Source organism: Hemiscyllium ocellatum, chromosome 18, assembly GCF_020745735.1.
Source record: "Hemiscyllium ocellatum isolate sHemOce1 chromosome 18, sHemOce1.pat.X.cur, whole genome shotgun sequence".
In the NCBI taxonomy this organism is placed as follows: domain Eukaryota; kingdom Metazoa; phylum Chordata; class Chondrichthyes; order Orectolobiformes; family Hemiscylliidae; genus Hemiscyllium; species Hemiscyllium ocellatum.
The window spans coordinates 42,120,072-42,134,848 of record NC_083418.1 but is presented as its reverse complement, the minus strand read 5'-3'; the positions used below and the strand labels follow the sequence as shown (position 1 = coordinate 42,134,848).

The 14,777-nt window shown below is 41.7% G+C and overlaps 1 protein-coding gene across 3 annotated transcripts in view; it reads left to right on the top strand.

Annotated features, from left to right (window-relative positions):
• Nucleotides 1–14,777, top strand: part of znf143b (zinc finger protein 143b) — a 98,081-nt gene that overhangs the window by 8,355 nt on the left and 74,949 nt on the right. For 2 of the 3 annotated variants that reach the window (XM_060838907.1, XM_060838905.1), the window contains exon 2: nt 11,991–12,101. In XM_060838907.1, the coding sequence (XP_060694890.1) occupies nt 11,991–12,101 (111 nt within the window). The remainder of the gene's footprint in view (nt 1–11,990; nt 12,102–14,777) is intronic. The other variant, XM_060838906.1, reaches the window with a different exon arrangement.

The window sequence follows — 14,777 nt, the reverse complement described above, 5'->3', positions numbered from 1 at the left end:
ACATTCCACGATTATTCTGTGCCAATTCGTAAGTCCAGGGGGACCCTCAGCCACCCAGTTTACCAAAATATTTTTCCTTACACAGAAAGAGAGAATAGAAAATAATCTCATCCCGTGCATATCCAGGGAGGGTAAGTTTGAAAAGCCCAAAAGTAGAGATACTGGATCCACTTTAATTTCCGTTCCTAAGATTTCTGTTAGAGCACTTGCTACTTTAGTCCAATATCTATGGATCTTATAACTGGTCCATAAGCAATGTACAAGAGTGCCCACCTCTAGTTTACATTTGGGACACATTGGCAAAATTTAAGGCAGGAGCATCTCCAATCGCTCTGGTGCTATATGGGCTCTATGAAGTATCTTCAACTGAATGGCCTGAGTTCTGTTGCAGATGGAGATTTTTCTGGCATTTTCCCACATGTTATTCCGCATTTCTATAGAGATTTCCAGTCCCAAATCCTGATCCCATGTTTTAAGCAGATTGTCCATATCTCTCGATACTTATCATGTAATAAATGATAAAAGGTGCTGACCGAAGATACCCCCACTAGCCATAACACTCTACATTCTCTATCTGATTTATAAAGACTGTCTAATAGCGTAGTCGTCTTCTGTATGTAACCTCGAATTTGGAAGTATTGAAAGAGATCACCATTATGTAATCCAAATTTGATGCAGCTGTTCAAAAGACATCAGGACCTCTTCTTTAAACAGATCCCCTAAACAGGAGATATCCCTGGATCTCCAGAGTTTGAAAGTGGCATCTATAAGCCCCATTTGAAACCCCCATGCTCCCACTATCGCAGCATAGGGGGATGTTTTATGTGAGTTGCCCTCATTTTGCTGCATTATATTCCAAGCTTTAATTGTATTATAGGGTTTTTACATTGATCTGTGATGATTTTCCTCTTGTCTGAAAACCAGAGGTTAATAAGTGGGCATTTTATTTGAGAAGTCTCGATGTCCAGCCGGATTGGGTCTTGTCTGACCCGCAATCAATCGGCTATGTAGCTTAATAGGGAACTTAACTGATATTTCCTAAAATCTGGGAAATCCAGTCCTCCCCTTGCCTGTGGAAGCTGTAGCTTCTTCAGCTTAATGAGGGGCCGTCTATGATTCCAGATCAAGGAACCCAGCCAGCCATGCAATTTAGCTATATTATTGATATGGCTCAAGGTTTCTGGTCAAAGCTAACCCTCAAGTCTTGATGTGTGTCATTGAAGATCAATGAGCAGGTTTGACTTGTTTGATTGAGGAGTTCCTTGACACTTATTACGACAAAGTTCACAGTTCACCATTATATCATGTCTGAAATCATGATTTTATCTGAGGAAACTATAATTTGCTGACTGTTGTTTAGATGGATGAATTTGTGGTTCCTTTTAGAATGAAAGTATGTTTTAAGATTTGGTTTTGGAATCAGTTACGGTTTGAAAATAATATCTCTAGAGTTACAAATGCAACAATTGCATTTTCATTGTAGTTTCATCAAAAATACTGGAACCTAATAAGTAAAAGCCTTTAAAAAAGAGCAGGTGTTCCTGAAACACGGACCAATTATATTTTGTGACTCAGATGCATCCATACACATAAACAGAAAAGCTTTAAAAGACCAGCTGCATTATTATTTTCTCATGTTTCAGTCAAGCAGTCTGAACTATAGTCGATTTGATAGTGTCCTTCGGGATGAAAAATTAACACTTGACTTGCTGAAGGAGGAGGCACATAAAAACTTAGTCTCCCAAAAAGCATGTCATGAATTTTTAAGATGGGAGAAAGTGAAGACTGCAGATGCTGAAGATCAGAGTCAAAAAGTGTGGCTCTGGAAAAGCACAGCTGGTCAGGCAGGATCTGAGGAGGAGGAGAGGCAATGTCTCGAGCAGAAACTCTTCATCAGGAATGTGGGGTGGGCCCAAGGGGGCTGAGAGATAAATGGGAAGGGTTGGGGCTGGTGGGGAGTTGGCTAGGAATGCGATAAATAGATGAAGGTGGGGGGTGGTGGTGATAGGTCAGAAATAGGTAGGACAGTTCAAGAGGGCAGTGCTGAGTTGGAAGAGTGCATGTGGGATAATGTGGGGGGAAAGGGAGATGAGGAAACTGGTGAAATCAACATTGATTCCTTGTGGTTGGAGGGTACCAAGGCGGAGATGAGGTGCTCTTCCTCCAGTCATTGGGTGCCTAGGATTTGGCAGTAGAGGAAGCCCCGGACTTGCATGTCCTTGGCAGAGTGGGAGGGGGAGTTGAAGTGTTCGACCACGGGGCAGTGGGTTTGTTTGATGTGTGTGTCCCGGAGATGTTCTCTGAAATGTTCTGCAAGTTAGCGTCCTGTATCCCCGGGGTAGAGGAGAACTATTGAGAGCAACGGATACAGTAGATGAGGTATTTGGAGGTTCAGGTAAGTCTCTGCCGGGTGTGGAACGATCCTTTGGGACCTTGGATGGAGGTGAGGGGCGAGGTTTGAACACCTTATCTTCAGCCTTGGGACCCTCCAACCACATGGAATCAATGTCGGCCTCACCAGTATCCTCCTATCCCCTCCCCCCACCTTATCCCAGATCCAACCCTTCAACTCTGCACCACCCTCTTGAACTGTCCTACCTGTTCATGTTCCTTCAGTGGGGCAGGAGCAAGCCGAGACAATGGGTCAGCTGGGATAGTTAGGCTTGTGGATCTAACTACAAGCCTAGTAGTTTGTAGTTAGGCTTGAGTTTGTAGTTAGAACCGGGCAGTGTGGGGTTCCTGAACTATGAGGTTGGAAGCTATGGTTGGGATCCCCTGAGGTGACGAGGTTGTGTATGGTTGGGAGGTGGTGATTTGGTGATGAGGGGGGCGGTAAGAAGAGGTACGGTCAAGTTGGCATCTCGCTTCAGCGGTGTGAAGGTCAGTGTGCCAAACTAGCACTGCACACCCCCTTGTCCGTTGGTTTGGTGGTTCGGGTTGGAGCGGAGGGAGTGGAATGCTGTGTGTTGAGGGTGAGAAATTGGAATGGGTGAGGGGGGGTGGTGCGGCGTGGACAGGTTGAGGTGGTCGATGTCACAGTGGCAGTTAGAAATAAAGATTGAGGGTGGGTAACAGACCGACATGGAGTGTCTGGGTGGATGGGGTGTGTTGGAGGTGGGCGAAGGGGTCCTCGAAAGGTGGGTGGGAATCTTGATGGAAAAAGTAAAAAGTGACTCCTGATGAAAGGCTTTTGCCTGAAACGTCAACTCTGCTGCTCCTCGGATGCTGCCGACCTGCTGTGCTTTTTCAGCACCACATGCCCGACTCTAATCTCCAGCATCTGCAGTCCTCACTTTCTTCATGTTCCTTCCCACCTATCACCTCCAGTCTTACCTATCACCATCACCCTTCACCTTCATCTACCTATCGCATTCCTAACTACTCCCCCCCCCCCCCCCCCCCCCCACCACCACCACCACCATCACCATTTCTCTCTCAGCCCCCTTGCAACCCCCCGCCCCATTTTGGATGCAGAGCTTATGTTTGAAACGTCAACTCTCCTCCTCAGGTGCTGCCTGACTAGTTGTACTTTTTGACTGTGAATTTTTAGAGTCAAATTGAATAACGAAGACAGGTAATTATGATCCTTTTCTAGCTTGTTTGCAGAGGAACAAACCAATAATTAGAAAAGCAATTAGTTCACCACAAAGGTGGAGATTTTCAGCTTAATTTGTTTGAAGAAACCCCTTTTGGTTAGGCTTTGCTAAATTGCAGGAATAGATTCTAGGTGATGCCAAGTATAAGTGTAAGAAACCCTAAAAAAATTGTATCAGAGTATATATATTTTGATCTAAAAAATGAACTGTCTTACTCTATTTTTCATATTTTCAGAAAAAGTACTGCAAAATTAAACCTAATTGCATCACTTTTGCAGGTGCCTGAATATAACTCTTTAAAATATCAATTTTAAGTGAAATAACAAGGCAAGCTTATCACTTTGTAAATAATTAGTGTGGCTGCAATTTTGGCCATCACAATATACAAAACTGAGATTTTTAACTGTTAAAAAGGTACAATAAATCACAACCAAACTGATGCAGGGCTTAGTTTATGGAAACCAATTAAGTAAATAAATGATTTTATCATAAGAAAAGAGAAGACTGACAGGAGATATAATTATTGAAGAGTGTGGTGCTGGAAAAGCACAGTTGGTGAGGCAGCATCTGAGGAGCAAGAGATTTGATGTTTCGAGCATAAACTCTTCATCAGGAATAGGGGTGTGGCCCAAGGGGGCTGAGAGATAAATGGAAAGGAGGTTGGGCGGAGGGTAGGGAAGGTTGCTGGAAATTTGATAGGTAAATGAAGGTTTGGGTGAAGGTGATAGGTCGGCGAGGATGGTGAAGCGGATGGGGGGGAAGGAAGATGGACCGGTAGACAGTTCAAGAGGTCAGTGCTGAGTTGGAACGTTGAATCCGGGATAAGGTGGGGGGAGGGAAATGGGGAAACTGGTGAAGTCCACATTGATCCCGTGTAGTTGCAGGGTCCCAAAACAGAAGATGAGGTGTTCTTCCTCCAGGCGTTGGGTGGCTAGAGTTTGGCGGTAGAGGAGGCCCAGGACTATTATGTCCTTGGTAGAGTGGGAGGGGGTGTTAAGTGTTTGGCCACAGGGCAGTGGGGTTGTTTAGTGCCTGTGTCCCAGAAATGTTCTCTGAAATGTTCCGTGAATTGGCGTCCTGTCTTCCCAATGTAGAGGAGACCATATCGAGAGCAATGGACACAGTAAATGATGTGTGTGGAAGTACAGGTAAATCTCTGTGGAATGTGGAAGGATCCTTTGAGGCATTGGATGAAGGTGATGGGGGAGGTGTGAGCACAGGCTTTGCACTTCTTGTGGTGGCAGGGGAAGATGCCGGGAGTGGAGGGTGGCTTGGTTGAGGGAAGGGGTGGCGTGGTGGGAATGGGCTTTTCAGAACACAGATAGGGTTGGGGAGAGAAATATACCCCTACTGGTGTGGTCTGTTTATAGGTGGTGGAAATGATGGAGGATGGTATGATATATCTAGAGGATGGTGGGGTGCAAGGTGAGAACTGGGTGGGGGGGGGGGGCGTTCTGTCCTTGTTGTGATTGAAGGGGTGGGTTTTAAGGGCAAAGGTGCAGGAAGTGGAGGAGATATGCTGGAGGACATTGTCGACCACGTGGGAGGGGAAATTGCAGTCTTTGAAGGAGGAGGTCTTCTGGGAAGTCCTGCGGTAGAATGGGTCCTCCTGGGAACAGATGCGGTGCAGGGCAGAGGAATTGGGAAGAAAGGATAACGTTTTTATAGGAGGCAGGGTGGGAGGAGGTGTAATCCAGGTAGTTGTGGGAGTTTGTGGGTTTGAAGTAGATGTCCATGTTGAGTCAATCGCCGAAAATTGAGTTTTAGGGGTCCAGGAAGGGGAGGGAGGTGTTGAAGATGATCCAGGTGAACTTGAGGTTGGGGTGGAAGGTGTTCATGAAGTTGATGAACTGTTCAACCTCCCTGTGGGAGCACAAGGTAGTGCTGATACAGTCATCGATGTAGCAGAGGAAAATGGTGCCGGTGTAGCTTTGGAAGATGGATTGTTCCACATTCCTGACAAAGAGGCAGGCATAACTGGAGCCATGACCGTCTGTGCATTTCCAGCACCACACTCTTCGACTCTGATCTCCAGCCTCTGTAGTCCTCACTTTTTTCGAGGAGATATAATTGTCCTTTTAGGATTCTAAAGAAATCAGATCGGTGGATTTTATTAAATTTTCACTTTGCCCAATAAGAGTACTGTTGTGATTGTAACAAAGTTAGCCAGGTGAACCTCATAGAATAAGAGTTCCCTGATTGGGGCTGTTTATCTAGTCCAATCAGAAAGCCCTGGCTGACAGATAAGTTCAGGAGTGTCATAAATCCTGTACACTCTGACAGCTGGTTCTGAGGGAGCTGCATCAGTGTCAGGGACTCTCCTTGCGTAAATAAAGAGTGACCCAGTGACTCCTCTGTGAGTTATTTCAAGCACAAAGAGAGAAAGGGGCTTCAATTTGAAAGGGGATGAATGTAGAGCTAATCTTCAGAAGTATTGATTCAATGAACTAATGGTGAATCTATAGAATATGCACTTTAGAAAGGCAGTGGAAATAGGTGACATTCATTTGAGATACTCTAAGTGAATAATTGGCAACATGAAATTCCTTAAGTTTCACATGCTTGAGAGGAAAAAGTTGATTTTGGATCCATGATTCCCAAAGTGTTCTGCCAATAATGATTTTCTCACTTTATGTCTGGGCGTGTTGGCAACCATTGATTGTTATGGTTAGTTAACATAATTATTGTTGTACCATACATGCAACTACCTTAATGGTAGAAGGTGAACAACATTACACTTGGGTTTTCTTTGTTGAACGACTCCTGTCTTCCTATTGTCACAATACAGGGATAGCAAGCCAAACCAAAATCACCCTCATTATCATGAGGTTTGCAATACTGTGAAACTAACATATTCATTGACCCTCAAAATTGCCCAATTGCACCTAACCAAACATTATGAATTCTCCAATGTTATAACTTAAGCAAAAATTAATAACTTATTACTAATAATGTGACTTTTGCAAGATAAACAATATGTAATTAATATTTATGATCTAAAACTTAACTTTCTTGATCAGAAGTCTCATTCTCACAGACAGACACAGTTAAAGGATAAGTCAAAGAAAATAAAAGAACTGAGAAAATAAAAACTGTAATTTGTCAGTTCAATAAACCAATCAATGGATGCGAGGCCTTCATGAAAAGCTTGGTCAGTGGGTTGTTCACAGGTCTGTAGAACTGTGTATGTTGCTTGAATTCTGAAGTCACCAGTTAATACAAGCAGTTTCAACAGACTCCTAGAAATGTTTTCTTATTTCTTACAGACTGTTTAATTTCTGAGAAACAATTTGATAACTTGATAGAAATTTAGAGAGTAAATCATGGCAGTTTCTGGAAGCTTCCAAAAATAAATCCCACTGCCTCCTGTTAAAACCCCATCAGAGCTGTTGTTTTCTTCTCTCAAGTCAACAATCTTTATGGTGGGGACATGGGTCTATGTACCTACCAGACAAAGGAGTAATGCTCCGAAAGCTTGTACTTTCAAATAAACCTGTTGGACTATAACCTGGTGTTGTGATTTTTAACTCTGTGGTTAGCTGATTAGTACCATTCCTCCCTTGATTGACCAGCTGCCAGCCCAAAGTGTAGGAACAGTTTGGTGTTGATTCATCTACAGTGTCCTGAGAATAATAATAATTAAGGCCAGTTCCCAATAGCAAATATTTGGCTTTGTTCACAATAAAAACAGAAATTGCTGGAAAATCTCAGCAGGACTGGCGGCATCGGTGGAGAGAAATCAAAGTTAATGTTTCAGGTCCAGTGACCCTTCCGAACAACTCAAAGATCTGTATGTGTTCTCTTCTTTAAAGCAAGCTGCTCTTCAAAGTTCGAATCCTAACTTCCACATAGTTCCAAACTTCCAAAAATGAATAAAATAAAAGAAAACAGAGAGGGCCTCTAAACTACAAGCTATTGATTTGTACGGTTGGTTCTGCCATAGTGCCGGTTTCTTCAACATGTTTGAAGCATTTAGACCATTATTTGTAGAATGTGAATTTTCCTTATCTGTATTGGTTACAATGTGATTCTGATCTCACTAGTTTAAATAGTGCTGCTATTACTTTATTTTCCTATAACAACACAGGAATGGAAATACCAGACTACTATAAATTGTGCAAAAATCAGTAGATCCAAGATGGCGGCGACTCAGCAAGTCTGAGTCTATAGTGCTCCTCCCAAGACCTCGGCAAAGTGGGTCACCCTCCTCCACCACACTCACCAAATCATTTAAAATAGTTTTTACTTAATGTAATTAGTGGTTCAGTACTAAATTTAAACAGTTCAGTCTCCTGTAAAAATGATTGGGGGAATGGACCCCATAGCTCTCAGCAGGCAGGAGCCTCTCCCCCACCCTCCCCAGATGCAGCAGAGGCATCCGCAGCTGCCCGGGGGACTTCCTATGGTGGCGAGCCTCATGGAAATAATCTCTAAACTTGATGCGAAGATCGATGCTTTCATTGAAGAGTCCCGAAGTTGATGGAATTCATTCTCGGCCGCGCGACAAAAGCCATTGCAGAATCAGCCGTGGATTGGGTCCAGATTCTCGAGCAGCAAGTCCGGGCCTTAGAGAATCACATTGACGACCTCGATTCTCAAGATCGTCAAAAAAGTATTTGTTTACTGGGCCTTCCCAAATGGGAAGAAGACGGCCAGCTTACATGGTTCCTTGAACAGTGGCTTCCACAGCTTTTAGATCTGGAGGCTGGATCAGGCCAGGTAAGGGTGGAATGGGCTTACCAGGTTGCAATACGTGGGCCTGGCTTGAACCAGTACCCCTGCCTGGTACTGTTCCTGCTGCAGAGCTATAAGGTGAGGCAGATGCTCTTGGAAGCCTCCAGAAATCTTGGAAAAGATACCCAAGCCGTGACTTATAAAGGATCCAAGATTATGTTATTTCAGGACTTTTCCCCAGCTCTGGTCCGAAAGAGGAAGGCATTTGATGAAGCAAAGAACCGTTTAAGGGATTTAAACTTTCAATACTCCTTGCGCTACCCAGCTATACTACGGTTCAGCCATGAAGGGTCCGTGTAGAACTTCGGATCACCAGAGAAAGCCAAGGAAATTTTGGACTCTCCTGGATGAATTATAAGAGTTAATTGATTGTTGTCTTGCCCTACCCCCCCCCCTTTATTCCTTTCATTATCTTACAGTTTAGCATTATCTCCGGGGGGTGGGAAGAACGGTTTATTTATTCATTCTTTACTTAGCGATTTTGCTACCTTATCCTATTTTATCTTTGTCCTTGGGAGCAGGGTTGTTTTTCCCCTGTTATTTTGTATTACTATATTTAATTATTATTTGCAGAGACTGTAATTTTATAGTCATATATGTTCATATATGGTATTAACATTACCAAATATATCCAGGTATTAGTGTTGGTGCAGGTGGGGAATAGGGTACTAGGAACTAGTTCTAGTTCAGCAGTAGTATACTTGAACTTTCTTTATCCTATCGAAGGGTGCTTGGGTCAAGGGTGGGGCACTGGTTGGGAGAAGTTACGATGGGTTTTTTGGAAAGGAAGTGATGCCCCCTGGGAATAAGGGAGAAAATCTCCATTTAAATACATTTTATACTTTTTTTATTATTTAGGAATAGCTTTTTATAATATTGATCTAAATGTATTTAAGGAGCTTTTATTTTTGTGAATTTTATATGCTCTCTGCTCGGGATGTTTTGGATAGGGTTCCTTCTCCCGGGGGAGGGGGGGGATCTTGGTCTTGCCCGGTGATTATGGATGATCAGTCGATTAAATGGTGCGCCTGGAATGTCACGGGGAGTAATTCACCAATCAAAAGGAGGAGAATATTATCAAACCTCAAGAAAGAGAGGATCGATATAGCTCTCCTATAGGAGACACATTAAGAACACCTGAAATTACGACAGGGAAGAGATTGTTTTCCATTCTCCGTTTCTGTGCAGGGAAAAACATTTTGGTAAACTGGGTGGCTGAGGGCCCTCATGGACTTTCGTGTTGGCACAGAATAATTATGGAATATGCTCCCCCGACTTCCTTACAAATATGGTGCACCAGGAGAAAAACCAAATTATTCCATAAAAATATGGCAGCCCCTTCTTGAATTACACAAATACAGATATCTCGGTCATCCTACACGGGCCTTTATGTAATTGAGAGGGTGAACTTGGCTGGTCCGGGGCCCCCTGGGCGAAGAATCCCGCATGAATACGGGTTTTGTTATGATCTGATGTTAACACATTCCAAGCATGTATATCACTGCTCAATTTATGTGTTATCCATTGGTTTTTTTTTCTCTAGAATAATGTCAGAATTTTAATCATACACTCTGGTTAGTTGTATGTTAGATGAGTAGTTAGTTGAGTTTTCTCTATTTTTTCTCTTGGTATTTCTTTTTTCGTGTTTGATAGATTTTGGTTATCATTTATTTAAGATTTAACTCTATATCAATGTTTATATTTGGGTTTTTTTTTAGTTTTCTTTTGTAAACTTGTAAAAACACGTTAAATTTTCAATAAAAATATCTTTTTAAAAAATTGTGCAAAAATCAAGATCCTTAAATGCAGTATTGTTTTACTAAACCTGTTCCGAACCATTATGACACAACTCTGAACTAGATGGGACTTGAACCCGGGCCTTCTGATTCAGAGTTGGGACACAGCCACTGCACCACAAGAGTTCTAGACCTATGCCACATCTTCTTACATTGTCTAGTAAATATTGGCACAGACACTGGGGAGAACTGTTGTTGCCTTTGATAAATGCACTATGTAACCTTAAATTTGAGCTTAGCAGGTAGACCGTGCCTGATTTTGAGATCCTGTCTAAAAACTGAGCTTGAAAATGACCTCCACAATCTGACAGGTGAGGATAATCCTCACTGCAGGAGTTCACTCTTTCTTTTCCATGTATGGACCAAGGTGATGCCATCTGGAGCGGACTTTGCAAAACCCCAGCTGAATGTGGGTATGCAAACATCTCCTGTTGAAATGACACTTTGTCACATTGCTAAGGATTGATGGTAGACTGAAGGAATGGTAATTGGCTGCATTGTTTTTGTTTTGCTTATTATGGACCAGATATATTTGGGCAGTTTTCACTTTCACGGCAGTGTAAAATAATATGTCACTTGCTTTGCTGCTGTCTACCAAAGCTGCCATTGCAAGGATGGCAAATTATGCTCTGATGATTTGAAGGTCGCTCTATTGTTCTATCCTTAACCGTTTTGTAAGTTGCTCTGCAGACAGTACTTGGTTAATTTCTTGCCTACCTATATATTTTAAACGACAACCATCCAGCATATGCCATTCGTTGACTGAATCTGTGAGCAATCATCTAGTTAATACTACTGTTGAACTGACCCCTAAGTGATATGCAGGAGTACCTGGCATGAGTTTTAGTTCATCTATTTCTTTTTTTCCCTACTCATTTCCCTACCATCTGGTAAACATATCTCCTGATGGCCAAGCTAAATTTAATGAACCAGCCCATGTGGGAATTATTGATACTAATTTTTGAACTATTGTACTAAATTTTGTATATTTCTCTCAAACATAAATTCTCCACCAGATATAGATGTGATGGATGTGGATTCTCAGAAATGTTTTTTTAATCTTGTGCCAGGTTTACAAAACGCACTATTCTTCATGAAACTCATGTAGAGTTATTTACAAATGCATCAAAATAAGCAGTTAGAAACTGCACTTGCAGCTTTTACAGCTTGCAAGTGGTGGTTAAGCTTTCACAGGCACCTGAACAATAAAAATCAAGGCTTGGGTCAAAACTAAATTAAGTCCTTCATGGAGCTTTGGATTATCTTTATGATTGACTGATTGACTATAGAATATTTACATCCATGGGACCACAATCATGTTTTGAACATTGGCAGTTTTAAAATTATTTTAACTGGAATCAAATGATATATGAAGTATCAGTGTCAAGTGGTTGCAGCCAGTTCTTTTGCAATCAGCCCCCTAAATAGCTATATTATTAATTTTTAGGTCAGCTGGCATTTTGGGTTCTGAACACCATCTGATCCTGATGCCAGAAGTGTGAATTTTATTGAATTTTGTTATTACTTTCAATATTCTGTACCTTTTTCCTCAATTTTACCCTTTCAAAATGTTTCAGAGAGAAAGCTGAACATGGCGATACTTAGCGTGAGACATCTTGTTAAAATTATTAGATAAGTAAAATTGTTATTCAGACTTTTAAACTATAATCCAAAGCTAATAAATGTCAGATTTCACAAATTCTCATATTATTGTGACTCTGTGAAGTTTTATTCCCACCAATTATTTAGCATGCTCTCACTATAGTTTTAACAGATTTAATTTACTTGAATTCTTGTGAAGAGATTGTGTTCCTGCTGGAAATAAGTAATGCCCATTAATTCTGATTGTTTGACATTTTATCAGATATGTTATTGGCACAGATAAACAGAGAAACCCAAAGTATGGCGGAATTCCAGGGAATGGGCAACGGTCAGCATGTCACACTGTGCCTAACTGAAGCTGTAGCAGTAACAGGTAAATATCTACAAGTATTAATCTTTGTATTACAGTTTTAGAATTGTGATTTGTTTTTTCTTTTGAAGATTTTCAGGTTGAGGTTAACACCAGTGATGTGAAAGAACAGAAGGCAAATTGCACAAGACAATATGGCATTTTTTAAAGTAATTAATCTAGCAACACAATGGCTTACTATGTAACCAAAAAGTACTGAATGATGTAGATGATTTCCACCAGCTTAAATACAGTTGACTTAGTTTCCCTATTTTGTGTGCGCAGTCTATAAAGCAGTGGCTAGGATTTTGCCAGGCGAATGGAGGTCTTGCCCACTGGTCTGAGAACTGTTGAGAACTCCTTGTTAGTTCCATGGTGAGGTCTGAAGGAATCAAGTGTAACTCAGATATTTAATCCCGAGCATACAATGGCCTGTCTTTGAGATTGACATCTCCATCTGCCGAGAGCTTGTGGCCAGTCAACCAGGAGTGGTGGCTGCTAGCACCACTGTACCTGCCTGACATCCAGAATCACAGGGGGAACACGGGTCACAGGTGAATGAGGGTGAAGTAGAATTCATGGAAGTGTAGGATCGGAGGCAAAGGCAGAAGTGTGGCCATCTGTGCTCTCTTCCCTACCTGATGCTAGCTCCCGTCATTCAAAATAGCATTCTTGGGTGTGAGAGATCCCTCTCTTTCCTCTTTGCATCTGCCCCTTTCCTTCAAAACCCAATAGGTTTTGCTGGGAGGCATTCTGAGACCTATGCAGCCTCTACTTAATCCCACAGCCAACTTTAAATTGCAGTTGACTCAAAGATAATGGATATCATTTGGCATTCTGCCACTGATGGCCAAAAACCTGTCAGTCCCTTCACCCTCTGATTTAATCAAGGGCGGTTTTCCTGCTACCAGAAGACTGATGTGAAACTTCTGCCATGATTAAGGGGAGGATTAATTGCCATGGTTTCTTAGCTATAGCTTCGTAAAATATAGCGCAATATTTGGACCAATCTAATGATTTGCAGTGGGTTGTAGAGTTTTTTTTTCAAGTGTAATATTGAATCAGCTGCCTGGGCAATTTTTTCTCATTCATGGGATGTTGCATTGCTGATTAACACCAGTTTTTATTGGCCATCCCTATTGGTGCTTGACAAATTGGTGGTGAGCTGTGTACCTGAATTACTGCAGTCCTTGAGGACAAGATCCTCTGATGCTATTAGGGAGTTTTGGGACTTTGTTCCTTCTCTGTCACTGGGTCAGTAATACAATTCGAAATGAAGATGGCATGTGGCTTGAAGGAGAACTTGCACATGGTTATGTTCCCATCTGTATGCTGTCTTTGTCATTGCGGTTGATGGAGATTGCCGATTTGGCAATTATTTTGAAGGAACCTTGGTGAGCTACTGTAGCGCATCTTATAGATGGTACACACTGCTGCTACTGTGTGTCAGTGGTGAAAGGAGTGAATGTTGAAGGTTTGGATGCCAAACAAAAAGGCTGCCTTGTCTTGGAAGGTTGAATGATATTGGAACTGTACTTATTAGACACTCTTGTGGCTTGTAGGTAGTGGACAGGTAGTGGGCAAACAGGAGGTGAATTATTAGCTGCAGAAGTTCTAACTTCTGATTTTGTCTTTATAGCTATAGTATTTGCATACATGTCTAGTCCAGTTCAGTTTCTGGTCACTGGTAACCTCCATTATGTTGACAGTGTGGATGATTTAGCAAGGATATTGCCATTGAATGTAAAGGGGAGCTGGTTAGGTTTTCTTGTTTTACATGGTCGTTGCCAGGCAGTGATGTGAATATTACTTGCTGGTTGTTAATCCTACTCTGATATTGTACAGGTCTTCCTGTGCGTGGGCATTGACTGCTTCAGTATGTGAAGAATTGTGTACAGCGCTGAACATTGTGCAATCGTCAGAAAATATCCACATTTCTGACCTTATGATAAGGAAGATTATTGATGAAGACATGAAGGTCTTTGGCATGACTGTGAGGAACTTGAGAAATGATGGACTTGGACTGAGATGATTGACCTGTAACAAAGCACAACCATTTTTTGTGATTGTTATGATTACAGCCAGTGGATTACACCTAATTCACATTGACCAGTTTTGCTAGGTTCCTTGATGCCATACTTGAGCAAATGCTGCTTTGATGTCAAGGCCAGTCACTCTCACCTCACCATTGCTCATTTGTCCAATTTTGGGCCACACTGTAATGAGGGCAAGAGCTCGACAGCCTTGGTAAAACCTAAAATTTGTGCAGTAAGAGGGTTGTCTTTTGCAAACGCCACTTTTTTTTTAAAGATATTTTTATTAGAAATTTAATATTTTGACTGATTTACAAAAATAAACAGAACTTTCAAGCACAAACATTAATATAAAAATAGATCTTAAATATATAATCATCAAAATTCAAAGGAATGATACTAAAGAAGAAAGAAAAACAATGAAACTCAGTTAACTACTAATCTAATCCACAATTATCCAGAGTGTATAGTTGAGTCACTTACATCCTTCAAACAAGAGAAAATGTTCTCTAATACACTCATAACAGTATAATAAAAAGGAAACTATTTCCAAACAATAAGAACAAAAAAAAAAAACATGTTTGAATGGAGATCCTCCCCCTTGTTCTCAGGGGGCCTTACTTCCTTTCTAAAGGTCCACCATATCCTCTCCCAAACAGTGTCCCAC